The sequence below is a fragment of the Arabidopsis thaliana genome, assembly GCF_000001735.4.
Source record: "Arabidopsis thaliana chromosome 1 sequence".
Taxonomy (NCBI): domain Eukaryota; kingdom Viridiplantae; phylum Streptophyta; class Magnoliopsida; order Brassicales; family Brassicaceae; genus Arabidopsis; species Arabidopsis thaliana.
Genome location: NC_003070.9, coordinates 24,299,601 through 24,324,274, shown reverse-complemented (window position 1 = coordinate 24,324,274; position 24,674 = coordinate 24,299,601). Strand labels below are relative to the sequence as shown.

The 24,674-nt window shown below is 36.8% G+C and overlaps 5 protein-coding genes across 11 annotated transcripts; 3 read left to right on the top strand and 2 right to left on the bottom strand.

The window, feature by feature from the left end:
* Positions 1-183: 183 nt before the first annotated feature.
* FAS1 (chromatin assembly factor-1 (FASCIATA1) (FAS1)) lies at positions 184-4,879 on the top strand. 2 transcript variants are annotated; one of them, NM_105221.3, is made up of 11 exons: positions 184-854; positions 978-1,077; positions 1,159-1,306; positions 1,389-1,512; positions 1,644-2,008; positions 2,090-2,395; positions 2,917-2,998; positions 3,075-3,212; positions 3,477-3,890; positions 3,965-4,102; positions 4,196-4,879. In NM_105221.3, exons 1-11 carry the CDS (start codon positions 396-398, stop codon positions 4,367-4,369), a joined length of 2,448 nt encoding a protein of 815 aa, NP_176725.1. In that variant the 5' UTR covers positions 184-395; the 3' UTR covers positions 4,370-4,879. The 2 variants fall into 2 exon arrangements, with proteins under 2 accessions (NP_176725.1, NP_001185320.1); NM_001198391.1 differs by having other exon boundaries at positions 211-854; positions 1,389-1,488; positions 4,196-4,605.
* A 303-nt stretch (positions 4,880-5,182) lies between these two features.
* GLC (HXXXD-type acyl-transferase family protein) lies at positions 5,183-8,553 on the bottom strand. 3 transcript variants are annotated; one of them, NM_105220.3, is made up of 2 exons: positions 7,939-8,553; positions 5,183-6,270 (listed from the first exon to the last, which is right to left on the bottom strand). In NM_105220.3, exons 1-2 carry the CDS (start codon positions 8,398-8,400, stop codon positions 5,380-5,382), a joined length of 1,353 nt encoding a protein of 450 aa, NP_564853.2. In that variant the 5' UTR covers positions 8,401-8,553; the 3' UTR covers positions 5,183-5,379. The 3 variants fall into 3 exon arrangements, with proteins under 3 accessions (NP_564853.2, NP_001185319.1, NP_001185318.1); NM_001198389.2 differs by lacking the exon at positions 5,183-6,270 and adding an exon at positions 7,106-7,822 and having other exon boundaries at positions 7,939-8,461; NM_001198390.2 differs by having other exon boundaries at positions 5,211-7,962.
* A 1,082-nt stretch (positions 8,554-9,635) lies between these two features.
* On the top strand, positions 9,636-17,730 carry GTB1 (global transcription factor group B1). 4 transcript variants are annotated; one of them, NM_001198388.1, is made up of 20 exons: positions 9,655-9,743; positions 9,897-9,978; positions 10,103-10,195; positions 10,407-10,448; positions 10,815-10,840; positions 11,079-11,142; positions 11,247-11,397; positions 11,476-11,596; positions 11,680-11,917; positions 12,016-12,204; positions 12,279-12,386; positions 12,479-12,865; positions 12,939-13,046; positions 13,153-13,932; positions 14,315-15,628; positions 15,739-15,948; positions 16,104-16,566; positions 16,774-16,800; positions 16,951-16,971; positions 17,271-17,664. In NM_001198388.1, exons 2-20 carry the CDS (start codon positions 9,973-9,975, stop codon positions 17,285-17,287), a joined length of 4,365 nt encoding a protein of 1,454 aa, NP_001185317.1. In that variant the 5' UTR covers positions 9,655-9,743; positions 9,897-9,972; the 3' UTR covers positions 17,288-17,664. The 4 variants fall into 4 exon arrangements, with proteins under 4 accessions (NP_176723.3, NP_001185317.1, NP_001077775.1 ...); NM_001084306.2 differs by lacking the exon at positions 10,407-10,448 and having other exon boundaries at positions 10,711-10,840; positions 16,774-16,987; positions 17,040-17,608; NM_105218.5 differs by lacking the exon at positions 10,407-10,448 and having other exon boundaries at positions 9,636-9,743; positions 10,711-10,840; positions 16,774-17,730.
* Positions 17,731-17,936: 206 nt separating this feature from the next.
* ARI8 (IBR domain-containing protein) lies at positions 17,937-23,446 on the top strand. The gene is made up of 15 exons (NM_105217.4): positions 17,937-18,259; positions 18,444-18,568; positions 18,674-18,779; positions 18,862-18,952; positions 19,163-19,335; positions 19,490-19,594; positions 19,700-19,788; positions 20,087-20,194; positions 20,491-20,581; positions 20,679-20,768; positions 21,502-21,549; positions 21,812-21,883; positions 21,956-22,055; positions 22,521-22,647; positions 22,876-23,446. The coding sequence occupies exons 1-15, from the start codon at positions 18,116-18,118 to the stop codon at positions 23,108-23,110; spliced, it is 1,704 nt and encodes a 567-aa protein (NP_176722.2). The 5' UTR covers positions 17,937-18,115; the 3' UTR covers positions 23,111-23,446.
* A 240-nt stretch (positions 23,447-23,686) lies between these two features.
* On the bottom strand, positions 23,687-24,418 carry AT1G65425 (F-box/kelch-repeat protein; the record flags this gene model as incomplete). Its single annotated transcript, NM_001334205.1, has 2 exons — positions 23,687-23,807; positions 24,201-24,418. 2 exons carry the CDS (start codon positions 24,416-24,418, stop codon positions 23,687-23,689), a joined length of 339 nt encoding a protein of 112 aa, NP_001321846.1.
* Between the last annotated feature and the right edge of the window lie 256 nt (positions 24,419-24,674).

Here is a 24,674-nt window from a genome sequence, read left to right as displayed (position 1 = left end):
TAAAAGAAACAAAAGCAGGCCCACATAGGCCTTCATCTTCTCCAAAACTTGAGTGGCGCCAAACAGTAAAATTGCATTTTTGTCATTTGGAGGCAAATCCACCCGTCAAAACCTTGGCGGGAAAATCAACGACCCTTCTTTTTAGTGAATCCCCAATTTTATTTTTTTATCCTTTTTTTTTTTCAAACCTATCCATCTTCCCACTCCCTTCTTCTTCTTCTTCTCCAAAAACCTAAGAACTCTGAGAAAAAAAAAATCCAAAATCAAAATCACGAAAGGAACAACAAATCTCCACTCAGCTCGTGTTTCTCGCAATCGATTTCTTAGATTCTAGATCTTGTTTCAATTTTCCTGGGTTTATAGATTCCCGAATTTTTCTAGTTTTTTTTTTTGCGATGGACGAAGTTTCGACGGTGAATGAAAATGAGAATCGGAAGACGATGATAGAGCCAAAGAAGCTGAATAAGCGGAAGAGAGAACCCACGGCGATTGAGAATCTAACATCTGAGGAGAAAGAATCTCAGATCTCGTCGTTGAATCTAGAGATGAAAGGGCTTTTTGATTATTTCAGAGAAGTTATGGATAAGAGTAAGAGAACAGATCTGTTTTCTGGATTTAGTGAATGTTCCTCATTGAATTCGATGGTGGCTTTGTTAATGGAGGAAATGAGTTTGCCGTTGTCGAAGCTTGTAGATGAGATTTACTTGAAATTGAAGGAGAAGACTGAAAGTGTTACTATGGTAGCTGTGAAGAGTGCTGTTGTTTCTGTTGGTCAGAGAGTTAGTTACGGTGTGCTTAACGTAGATGCTGATGTTTTGGAGGATGATTCTGAATCTTGTCTTTGGTGCTGGGAGGTAATCTTAGTTTGCTAATCTTACAAGTTTTGATCTTTGAATCTAATGGTAAGTTTGGTGTGGTTTATACTCTTTGGTGATGTCATTTAATGTTTGAGATGTAATGTTTATTTGATGTTGTAGACGAGAGATCTGAAAATCATGCCGAGTTCCGTTCGTGGAGTGTTAAAACTTCGCCGGACTTGTCGAAAGAAGATTCATGAAAGGATTACAGCAGTTTCTGGTAAATGTTGTTTTTAGTGGTGATTCGTATTGATTGTTTGTTTATAAGATGTGAGTGTTTATGCCCTATGTTGTGTTTCAGCAATGTTAGCTGCATTACAAAGAGAAGAAACTGAAAAGTTGTGGAGATCTGATTTGAGTAAAGCTGCTGAGAAGCTTGGTAAAATACTGAGTGAGGTGGATATTCGATCATTCATGGATAACATGATGCAGAAGAACAGCTCAGAAATGTAAGTATCTTCTGTTAGTACTTGGTTTACATTTTATCTCTTGTTTTTCATTCTTACTCAGTTATTGTGTTTGATCGTTAAGGGCTGAGAAAGACTCAAAGAGAGAAGAGAAGCTGCTTCTTAAACAATTGGAGAAAAATAGATGTGAAGCTGAGAAGGAGAAGAAGAGAATGGAACGTCAAGTATTGAAAGAAAAATTGCAACAAGTAAGCTGATCTTTTTCTTCATTGTCTTCTAGAAGTCTTTTCTGGCGCTGTTTATTCTCTTTTAGTCATCTAGGATGTGTTGTTTGATTTCAAAGTCTGACTTCTGACTGAGCATTTGTTCACTGTGACAGGAAAAAGAGCAGAAGCTACTGCAGAAAGCAATTGTTGATGAAAATAATAAAGAAAAAGAAGAGACAGAGTCAAGAAAACGGATAAAGAAACAGCAAGATGAGTCGGAGAAGGAGCAGAAGCGTAGAGAGAAGGAACAAGCCGAGCTAAAGAAGCAACTTCAAGTACAGAAACAAGCTTCAATCATGGAACGGTTTCTTAAAAAGAGCAAAGATAGTTCATTGACCCAACCCAAACTTCCTTCCAGTGAAGTAACTGCTCAGGAGCTGTCATGTACAAAACATGAGAATGAAATTGGAAAAGTTGTTCAGGCAATTGACAACGCCTTTTCAACAACTTGTGAAGCTACAGTTGATGATATTCGCAGGTATGACATTGGTTCTCCTTGTTGATTGATTCTGTGAGGTGTCACTTTGGGTATTGTGATCTGAGTTGTATTTCTTTGTAGGGAACACTTTGCTTCCTGGCGTCAGTTGGGTCATTTGCTCTCGAGTTCGAAAAAACATTGGGGGATGCGTAGGCAGCCTAAGAGTGAACTGTTTCCAAAACTAAAACTATCTACAAATAGTGGAGTAACATCTGACGGTGAACCTAACATGGAGAAGCAAGGGGATGGATGTGAAGAGAATAACTTTGATGGTAGGCAGTGTAAGCCTTCCTCATCTAATCGTAAGAAGTCCAGGAGGGTCAAGCAGTTGTTACAATTTGATAAAAGCTGCAGACCAGGCTTTTATGGTATCTGGCCCAGCCAAAGGTTAGTAATTATTTTGAAAATTTTCATTTCAGCAGTAAGCTTATATAATATAGATTATTAGTTAGCCAAAAAGCCTTGACTAACTGCAAGCTTTCCCCTGGGTTTGTTTGGTACTGTTTTTTGATATTAGCTTTGTTGCGAAACATTTTTCAATTTTCACTGCATAAGTCATAAAGTTTTCCGATGCTGCCTATGTGACTACTTTTTTCATGGTGTTTAATAAAGCAGATGATAAATGACCTATGAAGTAAACATACTTTTACGCTACTTTACCCTGTTCTGATTCCTTAATTAACTAACCATCGTCTATGTTGGATCTGTGGTTATTATCGTCCAATGCATTTCAATTTGGATTGAACAATCATTGTAGTGAACTTGTAATGTACAGAACGTTCTCTGTGATTCTGATACGACAATACCATTTGTTATTCTGATATGCATCTAGCTGTTCAATTAAGTAGTGTTCACTCTCTAAGTTTGCTTACAATGGTACTGAGGGATCTGTTGTTTAACATTTGCAGTCAAGTTGTAAAGCCACGTCGTCCTCTGCAAAAGGATCCAGAATTGGATTATGAAGTTGATAGTGATGAAGAATGGGAAGAGGTAGGTTTATTGAATTCAGTACATGCTTTTTAAACTTGACAAAAGATCACTGGGTAATAAAGATACTTCTTTACAGGAAGAAGCTGGTGAAAGCCTTTCAGATTGTGAGAAAGATGAAGACGAAAGTTTGGAAGAAGGATGTTCAAAGGCTGATGATGAAGATGATAGTGAAGATGACTTTATGGTGCCTGATGGATATCTCTCAGAAGATGAGGTAACAAAAGCAATTTTTAATGAACTCGTCATAGATTCTTATAAATCTAGGTTGCAATCTAGGAATCTGCTGAAGTCAAATTTGCATTTCTTTGTAGTATCCAAACTATTGATCAAGTTACAACTTGAATTCCTCATTCATTCTTATAATTGATCACTCATTTTCTTTGAGCATGTGCCAATTTTGTGAAGGGGATAGTTAACTAAAGGCAGCTACGCTATAACGAATGTAAAGTTTCTTAACAAAGTGTGTTGTTTGTTTCAGGGGGTCCAAGTGGACAGAATGGACATTGATCCGTCTGAACAGGATGCAAATACGACATCATCTAAGCAAGATCAAGAAAGTCCAGAGTTTTGCGCATTACTCCAACAACAAAAACATCTGCAAAATTTAACTGACCATGCTCTGAAGAAAACGCAGCCACTGATCATATGTAACCTAACTCATGAGAAGGTCTCTCTCTTAGCTGCTAAAGATCTAGAAGGGACACAAAAAGTAGAACAAATATGTCTGCGAGCTCTCATGGTGCGACAATTCCCTTGGTCTTCTCTCATTGAGATATCGATCAACGACATTCAAGATGAAGATCAAGAAGCCAGCAAGTTTTCTTGTAGCCAGAGCACTCCTCCATCTAATTCAAAAGCAAAAATCATACCAGACTCAGATTTGCTTACAGTTGTAAGTGGATCTCTCCAAACAAATAACATTGTTTATGTATTGCTACTTAGCCCTAACAAGAATTTGGCGTCCAGGTATCAACTATTCAATCATGCTCTCAAGGTATCAATAGGGTAGTTGAAACATTACAGCAGAAGTTCCCTGATGTTCCAAAGACCAAGCTTAGACAAAAAGTGCGTGAAATATCAGATTTCGAGGATAGTCGTTGGCAGGTTAGTTAATACTTCGATCTTCTATTTTGAGTTTTTTGCCTTGAGACATAGTTGCTTATCACCATTCCCGCGATCCTTTGTTCTAACGAGCAGGTAAAGAAAGAAGTATTGACAAAGCTTGGATTATCACCGTCACCAGATAAAGGCGGTAAGAGATTACCGAAAACGATATCTACATTCTTCTCAAAACGTTGTTTACCTCCATCCACAAAACCACAACCTGCAGTTGAAGACGCAGCAGAGAGATTGGAAAACGAAAATGCTTAAGTCTACTCACAGTTTCCATCTTTATTTTTTTGGTTACATCCATCCCTCAACTTGGCTAAATCCTTTTTGTTTGCTTCTTGTGGATATGTATAATGCTCAATATCGGTAAAAATGTTTGAGATGAGGGAAATGATAAAATGGTTTAAGTATTAAGAAGCAACATGAAATAGCGAGATGTTTTGTTCTGTTAAAAAGGCTTTAAAACTTGGGAGTAATCATAAACCCTTATTTTATAATACGACACCGTTTAAATCGTTTTCACTTCTTCTTCCTCGCGGTCTCAGCCTCCTCCATCTTTTCTTCTTCGCAAGTTTTCTCACGACTTCGAAATCAATCTGTCTACAAAGCTATATTATGTATATAGAGTTCATTGTAAATATTCTGGTTTTGTATAGTTTTAACTGGAGTCTGTATAGGTTGGTTTAGCTGGTTAAGAGGCTCTGGTTTAGGCCTGGTCAATTGTATATAAACCCCCAATTGTAACTTTTACCAAATTAATGAGAATGAGATTATTTACTAATAAGCTAGATTACATGTTAAGATCTCCAAACAAATAACATTTCTCTTAATATATATTGCTACTTATTATCTTTAACAAAATTTGGAGTCCATAGAGGCAGAGAGATTGGAAAACGCGCGAGTTTAATTAAGACTCATAATTTCCATCTTTTTTTTTTGGTTACATCCTTTTTTCGGTTTCTTGTGGATACAAATGTATGATGTTTATATAAGATCGGTAAAAGCGTTTTAGGTGAGGGAATGATAAATGGTTAAGAAGAAATGTTTTTATTCAGTACTCAAAAGTCTCTATAAATTTCCTTTACGTACTTCCATATCAAATCACCTTTAAATCTTTTGTGCTTGTTTATACTTAGAGAAAGTAGCAGAAAATAGATGTTTTATAACGTTCACTTTTCAACCGTATACAAATATAAAATACCATAATGTGTTTATAATCGTCAAAGAAGTAAAATAAAGCAATAGCAATGCAAAGTGAAGCCATCACGAAATCAGCACAGAGTGTCTTCAAACCAGTGCTGAAACTTGGACATCTCCTTAGAAGGCAAAGCAGCCAAGACATAAACACCTTTACTATCTCCATCGATGTCCGGAAACAGCAAAACAATGTCTTTTCGATGATAGACAACGGGACAGCTATACTTAGGCTTTCCCCAAGGATACTCAACCTCTGCGAATCCGAGTTTCCACCAAGAAGAAACCAAAACTTCCCCATGGGGAAACCCTTTGTATAACTCTCCCCAATCTATAGCAGACCGCGCATACTCATCCGTTATCCTCTTTGACCCTTCTCCTACCATTTCTACAATCCTCCCAAACGGCTCTTCAAGCAATGCCTTGCATTTCTCCTTTGCGTATGCCGTTAAAACCGCGTTTCCAGTGTAAGACGGTGGAAGCTCAGGATTCAGCCTCCCTCTAATGTCCACAGCATAAAGAATCGTTGATTCTCTTTCAAGATTGGTTTCTTCTCCTTCCTCTGCTGCTACAGAGAGTGCCTTGCACCTCCAGACCAAAGCGGTTACAACGTTGAAACCCGTCACGCGAACATTACCGTTACTAGTCTCTGAGGCTCTCTCCTTGAGCTTCTTGATTTGTTCAGAGGATAGCTTGAAGATCTTGAAGTCTAAGTGCTCTGAAGTAGCTTCGAAGACTGTTGTTGTCTCACAGTCTTGGAACTTGACAAGCTCGTGGTGTGGGAATGCAACACTTGGTGGATCACGAGCTTTGAGAAGAGTACGGTCGTTGCATGGAGGTGTTGATAAGGGCTTCTCGTGAAGTAGAGAAGCTAAGTTTTCGAGGAATGTTTTGAAACTAAGTCCATCGAACGTGGTATGGTTTGTTGAGATTCCCATTGCAAATCCACCGCACTTGAATGATGTTATCTGCCAAAATTTAAAAATTTAAAGTACATACATCTCCATGAAACTCAACTACATGCGCCAAACTTGAGAAAACTTATTTTGAATCACTTATGTTCTAGCTATTAGACGTTGCATTATGAAATCCTACTTTATACGTTCATTAACTATCAAGTAATATGTATATGGTTTATATAATTTTCTTTACAAAATGATTACATGATTTGGCAGTATATAACAGACAGTTATGTCACATTAATTTAGATTGCTATATGTTTGGTAGGATTCAATAAATGAGCAACAAAGAAAACCAGCGTTTTAATTTTACGCGTAACAAGTAGATTTATGTTACAATCATATATAATAATGTTTAATTTATAACAACTAACTGTAGTCAAATTTTGATGTCAATAAAAAAAATAAACTAGATTAATTTTTTGTTTTGAAATAATGAACATTTTTTTTTTCTTTTTTTTTTAATGCTAGAAGGTACTGGACCGAAGTCCGTAATCCCCCAAACCAAAAACCGCAGCATGTAATATTAGTTTCGTCTCAAGCGTCACTCGAACCGGCGACCTCTAAAATTTGCCTAGAGTATTTACCAATTGAGCTAACGACATTTGGTAATGAACATTTTTCACTTGCTTCGATAGTTTGATAATTTGACAATGCTATATGTAGATTGAAAACGTATGTTTAGTATTTATATAATTAAGAAATAAAATTGACAAGCAAATATGTGTGTCAGTATTATATTGTGCATTGGAAGATTTTCACACTTATTTGGCATATTATATCTGCAGGCGAAACTGGAACGTGTCCGAGTATATATATGTCAAATATATGAAAATATATATATATATATATATATATATATATATGTCACATGTTACTTTGTGATTACATGTTTCGTTATACTTGAAATACATGATGAATTATAGTCTGAGTAGGGTGGGTGATTTACTTAAAGATTTCATAAGAATGTTTTACTTGAGTCAATATCCCAAATATATTAACGTTTTCGTTTGTGGTGTGTTATAATCAAATAGAAATAAAACTCCATAATGCCGAGGCTTGACCCGAATTCTGTATTTCATAGAATATTTCTTCAGTTAACTAAATTAGTAAATAATTTTTAAAAAAAACTAAATTATACTATTATTATTTATTTCTAATAATTTTCTTCACTAATTAACTTATTCATAGACTTACTTTTCTACTATAAAACATAAGATTTGTAGAGTTATACTTTTGACATACATGGTGCAACTTTCTTAAACATTTATATTTTGAATACGGAGGATCTCACACAAAACTCCGATTAATACTTGGACTCTATAGAAGAAACAAGTTTTTATTCTATTTTACCCACATGGTCCTCGACTAATGACCTATATAAACTAGATTTCTATAAATATCATGATGGTACTTAGATCCTTGAGATCCCTCCCTCGAGGTTGCAAAATAGCTAAAAGTTCACAAAATTTATTGTGAACATGTTCGAAATTTTTTTGATTCTAAGGAAGCTTCTTTGTGTTTATACACTCAAAACTTTTGATTTTTTTTTTCTTTCTTCCTGATTAAAAGACAAAACGCAAAGAGAACAAAAAAAAAACTTGTTATTTGTTAACTAGATTTAGGATCATTTTGGAACAAAAAAAATTAGAAAGCAAAGGTTTATTTATTGGTTACCTGAAAGACAAACAAGGGTTGATCATCTTTGGGCAAACTCTGAAGCTGACTTGTAACCAATTGAGCAAAAGCTGGATTTGGATAAACCAAATCTCCAAGTTCCTCCAACGTGTAGTCACTCGCCGCCGTCACAAAGCCAGCTCCAGCACCGTTACAGTCAACATCAAGCCGTCCAGAGCTAGGATCCACGCGGAGTCTCCCGGCCAAGAACTCATAAGCGTCCATGAGTTTCACCAACGCCTTTCTCAGCTTCTCCGAGACCATCTCCGGTGGAAACTCCTTGTTAGGTCGGAAGAAATGAACTGTTTGAACGTCAAAGTTGAGAATTTGGTCGACGTTGGATAAGAACATGGATTTTCTCTCGCTGGTTTCTTCAGATGGGAAAATGAGTGTTGATTCTTTGATCGTAACCTTAAGATCTTCAAGAAGCAACGGTGGAGATTCTTGGTACGAAGAACCCATTTTGCAACCCTTCTCTCTCTCTCTTTCTCTCTAAGTTAATTAGGTTTTGAGTGAAGTTTGTGATTTGGGTTTCAGACTTAATCTATATTATATAGACTAACACGTAGTAAAAGGCGTTTTTAATTTTATCTTGGCTTTATGATAATGTACGTGTACATTATAGTATGAAATAATCCATGGAGAGTAAATTATTGATCCCATAATAAATGTGACTTTTTAATAAAAAAAGATATGGTACGGATCGTTACAAGAACAAACAAAGCAGTTTCGTGCTACGTAGACGTCGTTTTTATCCAGTCACATGAAAACGTTATTCTTTAAAAGCTAAAATTGTCACTGTTGTATTATTGTGTTGTGTTTATAGATTTGGGAAGAATGATGGGCTGCATTGGTGGGTGTGAGTAGGGTTGGTGATTTATGTTTTTTAAAATTTGATAGGAGAACTTTGATATGTCGGTGTAGCTACATAATATGCATGTGATATATCAACCTTTTTGTTGTGATATTTGCCAAACTTTGACTTCTCCATTTGTGGTTTATGGAATAATACGATTTTTACCCATTTGCAGTATCTCATTACGGTTACAAACTTACAATCTACAATTAGTCTAGTTTCTAACCTTTTTCTTGCCATATTAAAAGGCATGAACTCAAAATATGGCCGAATCCAAGCCCGGCCCGTTCATAAAAAAGCCGAAACATTTGTTTTAGGCCACCTAATATAAAAAGTTTTTAGGGCCTCATGTGTAAAATTTGTCCTACAATATAATTTGTCTAGTGTTATATTTATTTTTATATATGTCCAAATGTTTATATTATTATCAACTTGTTATTTAATTTTAAATATATCAATTATAAGATTTAAAACTTTTTCACAGTTTAAAATTTTATATTTTTGATAAAATTAAATTGTTTAACTAAAAATTAAATTAATCTATAGACAAACTTTTAAATTTGAATCCGATTTAGATTTATTTTAATTTTATTTATCATATAAATTTAAATAATTGTTTAAACATTTTAGCCGATGTAACGTTTTTTTATTAATTATTAATGTATGTCTATTTTCTTATATTTCGAATTATCGAATTAAATATTCTCCACTCTAATTATAAGATAAGTTGAATAAACTTTGTTTTGTTTTTAGTCTCGACTTTTTTTTCTTTACATTTCTTCAAAAAGTATAATAATTTTTAAAAACATTATTAAAAAAAAAATATTTCTAAAACGCAGAGAAAAAATTGAGGCAAATCTGTCAGTATAAACTTGTAATTTCATCGTCTCCGTCTTCTTCTTCGTTTATCAGTTCTTCGTCGCCTTTCGCTTATGAAAAATTCACACTGGTAAAGCTTCTTCCTTTACCAAACCCATTTCTCTTCTCTAGCTCCTTCTGGGTTCTCTTTTCGAAGAACCCTAGTAATCGCGAGAACCTTCTTCCCCCTTTCTCTTCGCAAAATCAGAAATCATAATCACAATCTCTTCGTTTTTTTTTGCAGTTTGCAGGGCTAATTTCTGCGTTATCGTACTTCTAATTTGTTGAGATAAACATGGCGAGGAACGCAATCTCTGACGATGAAGGTACCTTAATCGCTTCGTCGCAAACCCTAATTTTTTTCTGTGTGAAACGCCGTAATAATACTAGGGTTTTGTTTATTTCTTCTGATTTGTATGAAAAAATTGAATCCTTTTCTCTTTTGCGTAGAGGATCATGAGCTTGAGGATGACGACGGAGAGCCAGTTCATGGAGATCCAGCTGAGCATGATGAAAACGATGATGAAGAAGATGATGATGACGGTATAAGTTTTTTCCTTGATTTTGACTTCTCCCAGTGAGAAATGTGTCGTCTTTCGTTTCTTTTTGCTTACCACCCTAAATCTGGAAGCTGTAGAGTCTGATTGCATCGAAGGAAATTAGTGGTATGGTTTGGTTTAGTACTGAAGCGCATGCAGTTCTTTGTCTTAAAATCGATTCATTTGGAGAAATTCTGCTGCATTTGCTCCATTAGAAGATGCAGTGTCTGGATTTGGCAACCAAAAAAAAAAAAAAAGTGAATGCATCTTGTTTCTTAGATGTTTACTTATCTGCTGCAAAGTCTCTCCTTCTACCACTTCTTGTTTCTATATTCTCTGTTTCATACGGTTGCTTGATTTGTTCCTTTTTAGACTTCATGGTTTCTGCAAGTTTTGAGCTGCACACATTTCTCTCACCTTGGGTTTGAGTATTTTTTTTTCTTTTTCTTTCTAGGCTTTTTAACTTAGATTCAGGCTATTTTTGTTCCATGATGTGGGATCCGTATATCTGTTTTGTAGTTGGGAATGAGTATGAGAATGATGGGTTCATAGTGAATGATGAAGACGAAGAGGAAGAAGAGGAAGAAGACGAAGAAAGGAAAGATAGCGATGAGGAGAGGCAGAAAAAGAAGAAGAAACGAAAGAAAAAGTGAATATTTTATATCCTTACTCATTCTCTTAGATTTTATCCTTTTCTAACATATGAAAAACTAAATGTTAGTGTTGACATGCATGATACTTTTGAAGAAATGTTCCCTTAATTCTCAGCAGTCTTTATTTGTGATTTTCATACATTGTTTGTGATGAGTATGTAAGTTACCATTAGACGAACTATAGCAGGTCTGTTCTCTTTCTGACTAACCTTCCATTTATGATAATTTTAATAGGGACGAAGGTCTTGATGAAGATGATTATTTGCTTCTACAAGATAACAACGTCAAATTCAAAAAGGTTAGTCATATTTGTGTATATAACAATACATCAGGATTTTGTAGATACACTAAAAATATATGTGCAGTACTAATACATTTGACTTTTTTCTTGAACCATGACAGAGGCAGTATAAGCGGTTGAAGAAAGCTCAAAGGGAACAGGGAAATGGCCAGGGAGAATCATCCGATGATGAGTTTGATAGTAGAGGTGGAACTAGGAGAAGTGCTGAGGATAAGATCAAAGACAGGCTGTTTGATGATGTTGATGTTGATGGTAGGTTCTCTGTGCCTTCTGATACTATTATGTTGACTGTTGGCACATAGTTGACTATGTACATTTTGTGTCTACTAGATCCACCTGATGATGTAGGTGATGAGGAAGACTTAGTTGTGGAAGAAGATGTAGTTGGGAGCGAGGATGAAATGGCAGATTTTATTGTAGATGAAGATGATGAGCATGGTCCTCCTAAGAGGTATTTTTTTTCTGTCTTTTTTGTGCCCTAACATATCACTTATGTCATGTACATTTTCTGATTCTAATCAACTTACTTTTCAGGGGCAACTCGAAGAAAAAGAAATATAGGCAGGGATCAGATATTACTGCTATGCGAGATGCTAATGAAATATTTGGTGATGTTGACGAATTATTAACAATTCGCAAAAAGGGTTTGGCATCTAATCAAAGGATGGAAAGAAGGCTCGAAGATGAGTTTGAACCAACTGTTCTTTCTGAGAAATATATGACAGGGAATGATGATGAAATCCGCCAGCTTGATATTCCTGAGAGAATGCAGGTGCATTATCTTCTTTAGTTTTCTCTATGTATACTTGTGGTCTATGTTTTCTTTGGTGTTCAAGGATAGATGTAAAGATATCTTGTAAACTTTGACAGATATCTGAAGAAAGCACCGGAAGCCCTCCTGTAGATGAAATTAGCATTGAAGAAGAAAGCAATTGGATATATGCTCAACTTGCTTCCCAACTTAGAGAATCTGATGGAACTTTTGATGGGCGGGGTTTCTCGGTTAATAAGGATGACATCGCAAAATTTTTGGAGCTACATCATGTGCAGAAATTAGAGGTTTTGGATTCATTCTCTCGTTGGATTTTCTTTGATTCATTGATTAGCTTGCTAATGTTTTCTGTCTCTTCTAGATACCGTTTATAGCTATGTACCGAAAGGAGCAATGCCGGAGCTTGTTGGACACTGGTGATTTTGATGGCGCCAATCAAGGCAAGAAACCTGAGACCAAGTGGCATAAGGTAAGCAATTATCTTGGATAAACAACAAGTGCTCAGGTTAACATTTATTGTCAGAGGAAATTTGGTGGATTCTATACTATTTTCCAATGCAGGTCTTCTGGATGATTCATGACTTGGATAAGAAGTGGCTCCTTCTTCGAAAAAGGAAAATGGCGTTGCATGGTTACTATACAAAACGTTACGAAGAAGAGTCTAGGAGGGTCTATGATGAAACAAGACTTAATCTAAATCAGTATCTTTTTGAATCAGTCATTAAGTCTCTTAAAGTTGCAGAAACAGAAAGAGAAGTTGATGATGTAGATTCCAAGTTCAACTTGCATTTTCCTCCCGGTGAAATTGGTGTTGATGAAGGGCAGTATAAGAGGCCGAAAAGGAAATCACAATATAGCATCTGCAGTAAAGCAGGGCTCTGGGAGGTTGCAAACAAATTTGGGTATAGTGCTGAGCAACTGGGACTTGCATTGTCCCTAGAAAAACTGGTCGGTATGCTTTTATATTGTTTGATTTGCATGTTGTACTGGAATGGCAGTTCTGACGCTAAATGAGTTGCAGGTTGATGAGCTTGAGGATGCAAAGGAAACACCAGAGGAGATGGCTAAAAACTTTGTGTGCGCAATGTTTGAAAATTCTCTGGCAGTTCTGAAAGGTGCACGGCATATGGTATATACTCTGCAATAATACTATTTTTTGAATTGCTTAGCTGGGTTTAATATCAGAAGGACTTCCCTAATCACTAATGCGGAGATATCCCATTTTTCCTTGTTAGGCTGCAGTTGAGATAAGTTGCGAGCCATCAGTCAAAAAGTATGTCCGTGGCATTTATATGGAGAATGCAGTGGTCTCAACAAGTCCAACAGCAGATGGAAATACAGTAATTGATTCGTTCCATCAGTTTTCTGGGATTAAGTGGTTGCGTGAAAAGCCATTGAGCAAGTTTGAGGGTGCACAATGGCTTCTCATTCAGAAGGGAGAAGAGGAGAAACTTCTTCAAGTAACCTTCAAGCTGCCTGAGAATTACATGAATAGGCTAATTAGCGACTGCAATGAACACTATCTAAGTGTTGGTGTTAGTAAGTATGCTCAACTCTGGAATGAGCAAAGAAAGTTGATATTGGAGGATGCACTTCATGCTTTTCTTTTGCCATCAATGGAGAAAGAAGCAAGATCCTTGCTAACTAGCAGAGCGAAGAGTCGGTTGCTTTCAGAGTATGGACAGGCTTTGTGGAACAAGGTGTCTGCAGGGCCATACCAAAAGAAAGAAATGGACATTAATTTAGATGAGGAAGCTGCACCGAGGGTCATGGCATGTTGTTGGGGACCTGGGAAGCCACCAAATACATTTGTGATGCTGGACTCATCAGGTGAGGTGCTTGACGTGCTTTATGCTGGATCCCTTACATCGCGATCTCAAAATGTTAACGACCAGCAACGTAAAAAGAGTGACCAGGATCGTGTTTTAAAGTTTATGATGGACCACCAACCGCATGTTGTGGCTTTAGGAGCTGTCAATTTGTCTTGTACTCGTCTGAAGGATGATATTTATGAGGTAAGACTTCATATACCATAATGACACTATGTTCGTTGACTTATGCTATTGCAATGTACATGTTCCGAGTTTGATCTTGAGATAAAGGACCTATATCCATATGGTTCTGGATAACTGTGGTCACTGGTTTACTTAATTAGTTCCTCAGTGCCTACTTTGTAGAGACCTGGATTTTGTGTGTTTTTCATCAATACTTTCAAACTCGCTATACCTTTTTAGACTTCAACTGCTTTACCGAAAATGATAATGTTATATATCTGATGAAATAAGCTTAAGTTTCTGCTTTTATATCACTTTGTGAAAACTTAATCGCTGTGTTTCAATTTTCATAACTACTCCTCTTGAATAGTAAAATTTTGTTATGCTTTATTCTATATATCAGGTCATATTCCAGATGGTGGAGGAAAAACCTAGAGATGTCGGACATGGGATGGATGATTTAAGCATTGTTTATGTGGATGAATCACTTCCTAGGCTATATGAAAATTCTCGAATCTCGGGTGAACAGCTACCTCAGCAGTCAGGGAACGTGAGACGTGCAGTTGCTCTTGGACGCTATCTCCAGAATCCACTAGCAATGGTGGCAACTTTATGCGGTCCAGGTCGGGAAATTTTGTCTTGGAAGCTTCATCCCTTGGAGAATTTTCTTCAGCTAGATGAGAAGTATGGAATGGTTGAGCAGGTTATGGTTGACATTACAAACCAGGTTGGAATCGATATTAACTTGGCAGCTAGCCATGATTGGTTCTTTTCTCCTTTACAGTTCATTTCTGGACTTGGGCCTCGGAAAGCTGCATCCTTGCAGAGGTCGCTTGTAAGAGCTGGTTCAATCTTTGTCCGCAAGGACCTGATAATGCATGGACTTGGTAAAAAGGTTTTTGTAAATGCTGCCGGTTTCTTGCGCATCCGCAGAAGTGGGCTGGCTGCTAGTAGCAGTCAATTTATTGACTTATTGGATGACACCAGAATCCATCCAGAGTCGTATAGTCTTGCTCAAGAATTGGCGAAAGATATATATGATGAGGATGTCAGAGGTGATTCAAATGATGATGAGGATGCGATAGAAATGGCTATTGAGCATGTGAGAGATCGGCCAGCTTCTTTGAGAAAAGTTGTCCTTGATGAATATCTTGCCAGCAAGAAACGGGAGAATAAGAAGGAAACTTATAGCAATATCATAAGAGAATTAAGTTGTGGTTTCCAGGATTGGCGGATACCATTTAAAGAGCCAAGTCCAGATGAAGAATTTTACATGATTTCAGGTGAAACTGAGGACACCATAGCGGAGGGCAGAATTGTCCAGGCCAGTGTTCGGAGATTGCAGAATGGAAGAGCCATATGTGTATTAGATTCTGGGTTAACTGGGATGCTTATGAAGGAAGATTTCTCAGATGATGGGAGAGATATTGTTGACTTGGCGGACCAGCTGAAAGAAGGCGATATCCTCACATGCAAGATCAAATCGATTCAAAAGCAGAGGTATCAAGTGTTCCTTATTTGCAAAGAAAGTGAAATGAGAAACAACAGACACCAGCATAACCAGAATGTGGATGCATATTACCATGAGGATAGAAACAGTCTCCAGCTTGTAAAAGAGAAGGCTCGAAAGGAAAAAGAGCTGGTGAGGAAGCATTTTAAGTCTCGGATGATTGTCCATCCCCGCTTTCAGAATATCACAGCTGACCAAGCAACAGAGGTATGCCAAACATTTACTCTTCTTTGGTACTTATATTGAGTTTTGAATGCATTTGTTATATATTCAAAGAAGTCTCTGTCTCTGAGTTTCCTTGTTGGTGCTGTGTACAGTATTTGTCTGACAAAGACTTTGGAGAAAGCATTGTTCGTCCAAGTTCTCGAGGACTCAACTTTTTAACTTTGACCCTCAAGATTTATGATGGAGTTTACGCTCACAAGGAGATAGCTGAAGGTGGGAAAGAAAACAAGGACATTACAAGCCTACAGTGTATTGGGAAGACCCTGACAATTGGAGAGGACACCTTCGAGGATCTAGATGAGGTATATTTAATGTAATGGTGTTGTCAGTGAACACATTTAGTTGATTCTTGAACATCCGTCAGCTTTTTAACATTCCTCCGACTTTTGTAAGCCTTTTTTGGATCTAATTTGTTGCGTCAGTAATTGATGTTAACCACACCATCTCATAACTGCAGGTCATGGATCGATATGTTGATCCTTTGGTATCTCATCTTAAGACAATGCTCAACTATCGGAAATTCCGTAAGGGGACCAAATCAGAAGTAGATGATCTTCTTAGGATCGAGAAGGGCGAAAATCCTTCAAGAATAGTTTATTGTTTTGGGATTTCACACGAACATCCAGGCACTTTTATTCTGTCTTACATAAGGAGCACAAACCCACATCATGAGTATATAGGTTTATATCCCAAGGGATTTAAGTTCAGGAAAAGGATGTTTGAGGACATTGATCGGCTTGTGGCATACTTCCAGAGGCATATTGATGACCCATTGCAAGAATCGGCGCCATCAATCAGGTCTATTGCTGCCAAGGTACCGATGAGAAGCCCAGCAGACCATGGATCATCTGGAGGAAGTGGTTGGGGTAGTTCTCAGAGTGAAGGAGGCTGGAAAGGTAACTCGGATCGTTCAGGCTCAGGTAATGCATTTTAAATTTGTTTTTTTAACTTGCATAGAAAAGCTTGTGTGGTCATTGTTCTACTTCTCGGGGTTATGTTTTAATTTAACTTCTGGTAATCTGGATTTTAGATGCCGAGAAGTATTTATATATTAACATTATTTATGTTGTCTCCTTGACTATACTTCTGGACGTCCGCTCTTAAGTAACTGTGCAACTGTATTGTAGGGAGAGGCGGTGAGTACAGAAATGGTGGTGGACGTGATGGACATCCAAGTGGAGCGCCTAGGCCATATGGTGGCCGTGGACGTGGTCGAGGCAGAGGACGGAGGGATGATATGAATAGTGATAGACAAGATGGTAACGGAGATTGGGGTAATAATGATACTGGAACTGCAGATGGAGGTTGGGGAAATAGTGGTGGCGGTGGTTGGGGAAGCGAGTCTGCTGGTAAAAAGACTGGTGGTGGCAGTACTGGTGGTTGGGGAAGCGAGTCTGGTGGCAATAAGAGTGACGGTGCGGGCAGCTGGGGGAGTGGGTCTGGCGGTGGTGGTAGTGGAGGTTGGGGAAACGATTCTGGCGGTAAAAAGAGCAGTGAGGATGGCGGTTTTGGAAGTGGTTCTGGCGGTGGCGGAAGCGATTGGGGAAACGAGTCTGGTGGTAAAAAGAGCAGTGCAGATGGCGGTTGGGGAAGCGAGTCTGGTGGTAAAAAGAGCGATGGAGAGGGCGGTTGGGGGAATGAACCCAGCAGCCGGAAGAGCGATGGCGGTGGTGGTGGATGGTGAAGAAACACAACCTCGGCTACAAATGTTGGTTGGGTAATTAAATTACGAAGGCAAAAGGCAAGACATAATAGTATAAACACATTAGTAGTAAATTAGCTTTCTCCCTAAATGCCTTTTACTTTTACTTTGATTCTCTGCATTTTTGTCTTAACCTGTCGGTATTAGTATCGGTTTATGTCTTGTCCCGACTCTTAACGTTCCAGGAAAGTCTTTTTAAGTCGATGCTTACAAAATTTTAGAATCTCGTTATCTTGAATACTTTTTGTTTGTTTGGCTTCTGTTTCACCTAAATTACATAATCAAGCTCGTAAATTAATGAACTATTTACTTATTGCTGTACCGGCATGTTCATTTTGGATTACTTATGATTTTCCATCCTTTTTGTTTTTGTGAACATGAAATTACAATTAGCCGTTATCGATCTAAACAATTCATTTCGAAAAAAAAAAAACATTTTCAAGAGAAGAAGTCGAGAGATAGCAAAACAAATTTTATTAGTTGTTGCCATATATACAACTTTATCCTAAATATTCATTGGATAAAACATTATTGCCTTCATCACCAAAAAATTTGAAACAAACGTTTTAAATATTTCTTCTAATCGTGCCTTGGGATAAAATTGGAAGGGGATTTAGTGGCTAAGCTTAATTTACCATTTTGCCATTATTCCTTTTTCGATTAAAACGTTTTCCCTTCCAAACGTCTTCTTACGAGAGAGAGAGAAAGTATCTAAAATTAAGCTTTGTGTTTGAAATCGAAATCGAATCGAGAAGAAGAGAATCTCAATGGAAGCTGATGACGATTTCTACAGCGGCACCGAAAACTACTCCGATTACGCCGACTCCGACGAAGATGACGCCGACGGCGAGTACGAGTTCGTTGACGACGCTGCTGATGATTCCGATGACCTTATCTTCCGTCGCCGCCAGGTTTCTCTTCTCCATTATTCTGGATCTACATCTTAACCAAAATTGAAATTAATGTTGTTTCCAATACAGAGATTGAAGTTTTGGTTTCTGAAATAATCGCAGGACCTTTTTGTAATGTTAATGATGATTTGAGAAAATTTTATAGATCACAATGGCTAATGAAGAATTTGTTTTTGGTTTGTAGCAAAATTATAGTGTGTTAAGCGAAGCAGATATTTGTAAGCTTCAAGAAGATGATATTTCAAGGATTTCTACTGTTTTGTCCATTTCGAGGAATTCATCTGCGATCCTGCTTCGTCACTACAATTGGTGTGATTCCAGATTCTGTTATTCAGATATTACAGCTATTGTGTGTGTGTGTGTGTGTGTGTGTGTGTGCTTAGAGGAACTTTTCATTTGTGTAAATGTTTTTAGGTGTGTGAGCAGAGTTCATGATGAATGGTTTGCTGATGAGGAAAAGGTTCGAGATGCTGTTGGTTTATTAGAGAAACCTGTTGTTGATTTCCCAACTGATGGAGAAGTATGTCTCCCATTGTTTATATTTTCATTTCGATTAACATTGTAAATTCATCTAATAGAATTCAGCTGTGTCATTTTGGCAGCTTGATTGTGGAATTTGTTTTGAGACTTTCCTTTCTGACAAATTGCATGCTGCTGCTTGTGGTCATCCATTCTGCGACTCATGTTGGGAAGGTTTGTTTTATATATTGAGACCCATTTCCAAACGTGATGTTTAGATTTAACTTGCAATGTACTGTTTTTTTTTTTTTGCTTGATTTCAGTAACTTGTACCTTATGTTTCATTTCAGTCTTCATTTGCAAGTATTGCAACATATAAGCATTACAATTAATAATGGTTCATTATTGTTGGGTTAACTATCTGACCTTTCCCCTCATCTTTAGGTTATATCACCACAGCGATTAATGATGGTCCAGGGTGTCTTACATTACGATGTCCAGATCCTTCTTGCAGAGCTGCTGTTGGTCAGGATATGATCAATTTGCTAGCTCCTGATAAAGATAAGCAAAAGTACACTAGTTATTTTGTCAGATCATACGTTGAAGACAATAGAAAGGTAAGCTAGCAAACTCAGTATGATCGTACGTTAGTGTGCATGATATTTATTTGTGTTATATTAACCTTCAAATGAAATCAGTGCATAATTTTAGTGTTCTCTATCCGTCCATATATGTGCTCACCCAGATAGTAATGCATCTTTTATGTTGTAGACCAAGTGGTGTCCCGCTCCTGGCTGTGACTATGCTGTAAATTTTGTTGTTGGAAGTGGTAATTATGATGTGAATTGTCGCTGCTGTTACAGTTTCTGCTGGAATGTAAGTTACGCTATCAGTTAGAGTTAGAATAGTTTCATCTTTCCATTGTTTAGAATTTAATTGACACAACTATACCATGTCACTTTTATCGTCATGGGTCTGCAGTGTGCTGAAGAAGCTCACCGTCCTGTAGATTGTGACACTGTTTCTAAGTGGGTATTGAAGAATAGTGCTGAGTCGGAGAATATGAATTGGTACGTTGATTTATGAGATATCGTTGAGATATGTTGTTGTTGTGCTCGACCTTAAAGGGTGCTTAGATTTTTTAAAATATTTGGGTTCTTTATAAATAGATTGTTTTCTTGTATTATATATTCGTAGTTATGGCTACCATTTTGTATAGCCAAAGGAAGCCAAAATGTTGGATATGTTTGCATTTTTAACTATAAGAAGAAAACCATTTTCGGTTTCTTCTCTTCCATCTCCTAGCATTAGGGTGCATCATGCTTCACATTTTGTTTTGTTGCTGCTAAGTTCCATATTGAATTTCAGGATTTTGGCAAATTCCAAGCCCTGTCCAAAATGCAAACGGCCAATAGAGAAAAACCAGGGTTGTATGCATATTACGTGCACCCCACCATGTAAATTTGAGTTCTGCTGGTAAGTTGATAAAGTGGTTGATTAAACAAAATGCTATAATGTCAGAAGTTATGCTTTTATTCTCTCTATACTTCCTGTAATCTAACTCTGAATTGGATTCTTATGGACTCTGAAGAAATATAATATAAATAGATTATTTTAGTTTAAGTGTTGTCAGTGTACAAAATCTGCTTTGTATTTTCTTTCTGTAGTTTTCTGTATCTTGTAATCTGATCGTCATATGAATCTGGTTGTGTAAGATTCTTGGTTGCTCACAATGAAATCTCATTATAAATAGTTGTGTTGTTTAAATGTAGGCTTTGCCTTGGGGCGTGGACAGAGCATGGTGAGAAGACAGGTGGCTTTTATGCTTGTAACCGTTATGAAGCAGCAAAGCAAGATGGCATTGTATGAGTTCTGTACATTGTTTATGTTCCTGACTAACAACTAATATGTCTATTTATCTTTGAACATATTTTTTGTCTTTCATAATCTTTCTGTGCAGTATGATGAGACTGAAAAACGCCGAGAGATGGCAAAGAACTCTCTTGAGAGATATACCCACTACTATGAGAGATGGGCAACCAATCAATCGGTATGTAAATTTTTATCCATTTAGAATTCACATGTTTTATTTAGCTCCTCTTGAAGGGGAAATTTAAGAAAGAATTTTCAGCCGTCAAATTCATATTCCTTTGCTATGGAAATGAAAATCTCTTTATGTACTTTGAAAAATAGATGAACTATTTCATATTTTGATGAATAATGACTAATTTAAAGCTTGTATTTTTTTAATTGTTCGAGTTAGAGTACCACAAGATATGAAAATCATTATTTTTGGTTGAGAGATAGAGGTTTGAAAAATTAGGAAGTGAAGCTGACTGATTTGAAAAACTAAAGAGACTATGAAACTTTGAGGTACATGTAGTGTCTGTTATGTATTTTTCGGAGAAGGAACTATTGTTAGGAGAATTCTACCAGCTCATTTATATATCTTTTGGCTATGTTCGTTGGGGGCTTGGGTAATGTGACAAATCTGTTATTGGAGTAACAGGTAGTTAATTAGTCGTGTAACTGCTGGAGCAAAGTACTTTTATAAATTTCTATGTATATTAAGCATAACACAATGAAATTAGGCTTAGGCAGATTCATCATAATCATTGAGATTTGTCTTATCATATCATCTGCCTGAAGTTTCATGTTTCTTTTTTGGGGAATTGTATTCTTTGTTAGATAATGACCCCAAAGAAAAATAAGTTTTGTATATACTAAAGGACATTGGCATTTATTCCAAAACAATTTACAAGTTTTTTCACTGCTTGCTGCAGTCTAGGCAAAAGGCGCTGCTGGATCTTAAGAAGATGCAAACAGATGATGTGAGCTTACAGTGCAACACTTGCTGATGTAAATAAGGATCACAAGTATTGCTTGATGTGAAAAACGTGTGAAATATCTAAAATAATCATTGCTTCTTTTAATATCAATCCGTGATTCCAGATTTTGTATCTATTTAAAGTTCAAAAGTTTGCTTAGGTTATTGATTTTTCTATTTTGGCATGAGACCTCAACTTTCGATGATTTTTCTTGCTTATTACAGTGTTGGGTTTCACTAAAGCTTTTGTTCTATGGACTTCGCAGATTGAGAAGCTCAGTGACATACAGTGTCAGCCTGAATCACAACTGAAGTTCATTATAGAAGCATGGTTACAGGTAAAATCCATTCCACCCTTGGCCTTTCTGAGACTTTTGGATTTTGCTCACTAATTTTCTCTACGATCATAGATAGTTGAATGCAGACGAGTTCTAAAATGGACATATGCCTATGGTTTTTACATACCTGACCAGGAGCATGGAAAAAGAGTGTTTTTTGAGTACTTGCAAGGTAACTTGATTTAGCTCTCACATTTAAAATTTCCAAATATAGGTTTATGCATGAAGATGAGAATAAGAGATTAAACAACCATTAATCTATGGTCTTTTCCAATTGTTGGATATTATATTGAGGGAGAGTACTTAGTGATGGTTAGATCCATCAGTAGTTCATACGTGCATTGATGGATCTTGTCGTGATTCTTATAGAACACCATGTAGTCTTAGTACAATTGGGAATGGTTTAGGATTTTCCCTATGTGAGATCATGTGGACTATGTAGTCAAGCGTCACTCATAAGAATTTGATCAAGCTCCTTAATCCAAATCTTAACCAATTTGGTCAGGGTTCAATCCCATCTTTGACCACTAATTTCGATTTGTTCATACTTCATAGGTATAAGGACTTTTGTTTGTAACATGCTTTATTATGCAAAATTTTTATTATATTACTTCTTCTTATTTTACCATGAATTTAGGCGAAGCTGAGTCGGGCCTTGAACGACTTCATCAATGTGCTGAAAAAGAGCTGCTACCATACTTAGATGCCAAAGGTCCAAGTGAAGATTTTAATGAATTCCGCACAAAACTGGCAGGTTTAACAAGGTACTTTCATAACCTACATAACAAACTGATAATCCAAATTAGTGACATGGTATGTTTAGTAGCTGTTCTGAAACAGTTTCAAGCACATTTAGTTACGACTGAGTCACTAACCGAAATTTAGTGCTGAGTAACAAAATTTAGAGAAAATTAAGGAAGTTTTCGTTCACATAGTTGGCACTGCGTTTTATGAAAGAGGCTAATAACATTTTCTAACCTGGAAACGAACAGTGTTACCAAAAACTATTTTGAGAACTTGGTTAGAGCGCTGGAGAATGGGCTATCGGATGTGAACTCGCATGATGCATATGATCGAACTTCAAGTTCAAAGAGCTTAGGGGGGAAGACTAAGGGATCGAGTTCTAAAGCCAGCAGCTCCGATTCAAGCCATTGGCCTTGTGAATATTGCACTTACGTAAATCCAAGGTCGACCACCATTTGCCAAATGTGTGAACATGGCCGGTGAAATGCCAGAAACTGGCATTAAAGACTGTAATAGTAATGCTTCGTCGCTTTTGGTCATAATTATGATCAAGTGTCGTGTAACTTTGTATGTTTCTCGTATTAGAATAAACGGGTCCAATAAATTGGATTAGATTGGCCATTATTATTGATTTGCCAATGACCAAAAAGTGAAAACATGAGAGGTGAGTTATATATAAGTTCTTACAAAATAATTGTAAAACTTCTGTAAGTTTTTTTCTAATCTTTTGTCCAGACAATCTAATTTTTGTAACGCCTGCTGATTTCTATTATTATTCTAGAATATACAAAATCCAGAAAAAGAGATTCAAGTAACGAATCCGGTTCGAGTCTTGTAGTTTCAAGGAAAGTAAGTTATACTCTGAAACTTAGTACTGAGGATGCTTAAGAAGGTTATGCATTGAATTAGTTGGCTCTGGGTGATGAAAGAAGCTAATAACCTACTATTACTATGAATGAACAGTGACACGGAAAACTATATCGAGCGGTGGAGAATGAGCTATTGGATGCGAGCTCACATGGTGCATATGAATATGATCGAACTTCAAGTTCAAAGAGCTTAGGCGGGAAGACTAAGGGATCGACTTCTAGAGCCAGCAGCTCCAATTGAAGCCAATGGTGTTGTGAATATTGTACTTAGGTAAATCCAAGTTCGACCACCATTTGCCAAATATGTGAACCTGGCTGGTAAAATGCCAGCAAAGAAAGTTAGATTGAGAAGAGAAGTCGATTCCAAACAGATTGTCTAAAAGACTAAAACCAATGTCAGTGTCTGAACGAGCTCAACAACAATGTGATGGACACGGAAGCGATAGAAACATTTGTTCAAAAGTCTAGCAAGAATCTCCAAGCAAACATGTTCTCTTTTCACTATTCAAACTAGGTCTCATCTCTTAACACTGAAAGAGACATCTGTTTATAAATGACTATTTTAAAAACCTAGTAAGAACATCACACCCAAAAGCACTAGGAAAGGTAAACCAAGATAAAGCAAAATAGTAAAACACAAAATGAAACCAGACTTGGAGTAAATGTATAAACACTTGAAGATGTATTTTACGAAAAGGATAAACATGGGGTGCAGTTTCGGGTTATATATGTGGAATCGTGGGCCGAAACCATGAGACTCGATCCTCAATCTCCATTCTTGTGGAAGAGAAAACTTGAGTCGGATTAGTTCTTTCACTGGAAGTCTTATGAAGATTTCCTCTATGACGTCGTCTGGTAGTGATGATGGAACAATCACTTCCACCTTTTTCTTCCTTAGATATGAAAAAATGGATGAATGCATTTCGTTTTGCATAAGAATTTAGAGTGTGGTAGTTTAAATCTAGTTAATCTCTTTGTTTTTACCTTTTAGTAATGTTAATTTAAATTTTAGACAAAAAAATTAAGATTTAAAAACAGAAGCTAGCTATAAAGAGATATGCATGATTAGACCAGATTCTAATATTAATTATTATTTTTGGCAGGAAATCATACCTCTTACTAAAATAAAGTTGGAACACAGAATTAGATAAGCAATAATATACTTTAATCAGATTCTG